General features: G+C 43.2%; 1 protein-coding gene across 1 annotated transcript in view; it reads right to left on the reverse strand.

The window, feature by feature from the left end:
- LOC132008692 (patched domain-containing protein 3-like) overlaps nt 1-1,680 on the reverse strand; it is a gene marked incomplete at its 3' end in the record, with an annotated part of 19,579 nt that extends 17,899 nt beyond the window's left edge. The window contains exons 1-2 of the mRNA XM_059387282.1: nt 1,613-1,680; nt 1,291-1,415 (exon numbers count right to left, since the gene is read on the reverse strand). Coding sequence (XP_059243265.1) covers nt 1,291-1,415; nt 1,613-1,680 — 193 coding nt within the window. The remainder of the gene's footprint in view (nt 1-1,290; nt 1,416-1,612) is intronic.
- Between the last annotated feature and the right edge of the window lie 796 nt (nt 1,681-2,476).

The raw sequence follows: 2,476 nt of genomic DNA on the forward strand, positions 1-2,476 counted from the left end.
AAAGTCTAAACTTTCCTTGCCTTGCATAGTACAGGGCACAGTGCAGGATAATATTAAATTACAAACTGTGACAGTGGCTTCCAGGAAGATGGAATAGATGTATCTTCCTTATTCATCTTACTATGTACAAGTAAAAGACAAGAACACCATATATGAAACAACCATAAAAAGACTCTGAAAGGTGGAGAGAAGGCTGATGGGATTATGATACAAGGAATGCTACAGTGGTGAGCATCTTTTTTGGGGGGGCTTACTTTACTTTATATATCTCAGACTTGGCGTGGAGTAAACTGGCAACCCCAAAACACCAATCAAAAGTACCCTAAACAGATAAAAAATAAAAGCACCCTAAAAAACCTTTTGTGTTCTCTAAATCTGCTCTGTCTAGTCAAAGGTCCAGGAAAGGAGATTAGCAAAACAGAAACCTTTTAGACAATAACTGCTCTATTCCAGCCAGACACCACAGAAAAACTGCCCTCCCCCTAATTTTGCCAGCAAAAACCAAGTAGAGATCCTAGTTATCCACCCTTGCCATGAGGTGACCCAATTCCCCACTCTACACACAGAATTATCAGAGAGGAAGCCCGGGGAGGGGACTTTTACCCTACTGAGCAGTAATATCCCCTTCCCAACCTCAGGTAGTACAAGTAGACACCATAAGAGACTGGGCTTTCATTCCCACCAATTCCTATCAATAATCCCAGGAACATCTTTTGCAGTTATAAAGAAATAAAATACAAATATAATATGAAATCACTATATACCTATTAGAACAGCTAAAAAATTTTGTTACTGCGACAATATCAATTGCTGGAAAATAATTTGGCAGTGTATTAAGAAAACAAACACAGCTAAATAAATATTTACTCTATGACCCAGAGGTTGTACTTCTGGACATTATCCCAGAGAAATAAACACTTTCATCTACACATAAACTTGTATATGAATGTTCATAGCAGCAAATAACCAAAACCCGGAAAACTAAAATATCCCTTCATAGGTGAATGGTTGAACAAACGATAATATCTCCATATCATGAAATACTACTCAGTAATAAAAGGGAATAAACGACTGATAAACACCATTTGGATAGGTCTCCAGCGCCTTATGCTGAGAAAAACAAAAACAACAAAACCGAAACTATTGTGTACTTTGTTTCAAGATGCACAGCATTTTTTGAAATGACAAAATTCTAGAAATGGAAAACAGCTTAGCGATTGCCATGGGTTAAGGACTGGGGCGGGAGGGCAGGGCAGGAACTAGAAAGTGTAGCAGGAAGGAGATCTGTACCGTGTCCACACGGCTCTGTATCCTGACTAAAATGGTGGTTACGCACATTTACTCCAGTCAAATGGCACAGAACCACACACTTTGTTCCAACGCCAACTTCCTGGTTCAGAGTTTGTACTCTAATTCTGTAAGACGCAATCTTAGAGGAAAGCGCGAAGGGTACGTAGGTCCCCTTGGTATGACCTTCCTAACATCCTGGGACTCTGTGACGTGCAAGCACCTGGAGAGCGGGCCTGTCGGGCTGTACGGCGGCGCCTCACATTCAGCTTTTCAGAGACAACTATCTGGAATAAACACCTTGCCAGCCACTGGGCTGCCCCACCTCAGAAGTTTCTTTTCTTCAGGGATCTCTGGTTCGAGGGCTTGTTTTTCCCTCCCCTTCCGGAGCATTAATTCCCGCGCTTCGATTTTCCCGCCCCTGTTTGAAAGTCACCAATAAACTGAAAGCCCGGGAAACGGACGGCGCAGGCGCCCATCCCCCACCCCCACAGAAGCAGCACCGAGACGCGTGCTCTTCGGCCCTACCTGCGACCTCGCGGAGTGCCGAGAATCCTTCGGAACCTGTGAGTAATAAACCTTGTTTTTTCTGAAAGTGTCCTGACCGTTGTCGCTGAGCTGGGTCTTGCAGTCATAATAAGAAACACGATAGCGTGGGGCGTCTGGGTGGATCAGTCGGTGAAGGGTTTGCCTTTGGTTGAGGTCCTGATCTCAGCATCCTGGGATTGAGCCCCTCCTCAAGGTCCCTGCTCAGCTGAAAGCTGGCTTCTCCCACCTCTCTGGCTGCCCACTCTGCCTGCTCGTGCTCTTTGTTAAATAAACAAAATCTAAAAAAAAAAAAAAAGAAAGAAAGAAAGAAAGAAAAAAGAAACACAAGAGCGGTAAAGAAAGAAAAAAGAAACACAAGAGAGGTCTGGCCACAAGCCTGACTCCCAGAGCGGAAATGCTTGTGTGGGCTTTACCTCAGCCCCTGTGAGTGCCCTCAGGCATTCCTTGAGGATTATTGATTATTCAGGGGCAGGGAGTGGCACAAAATACTATGACTATTTCAGTATAAAAATCTAAAACATACAAATTAAAAACAATATTTTCAGACAGAAAAACAAATCTTGTTTGATAAATATTGTTTGATCTCACATGTATGTGGGATCTGAAGAAAACTCAGAAACAGAAGATTGGTGGGTGGTGG

The sequence above is a fragment of the Mustela nigripes genome, unplaced genomic scaffold (assembly GCF_022355385.1).
Source record: "Mustela nigripes isolate SB6536 unplaced genomic scaffold, MUSNIG.SB6536 HiC_scaffold_682, whole genome shotgun sequence".
Taxonomy (NCBI): Eukaryota; Metazoa; Chordata; class Mammalia; order Carnivora; family Mustelidae; genus Mustela; species Mustela nigripes.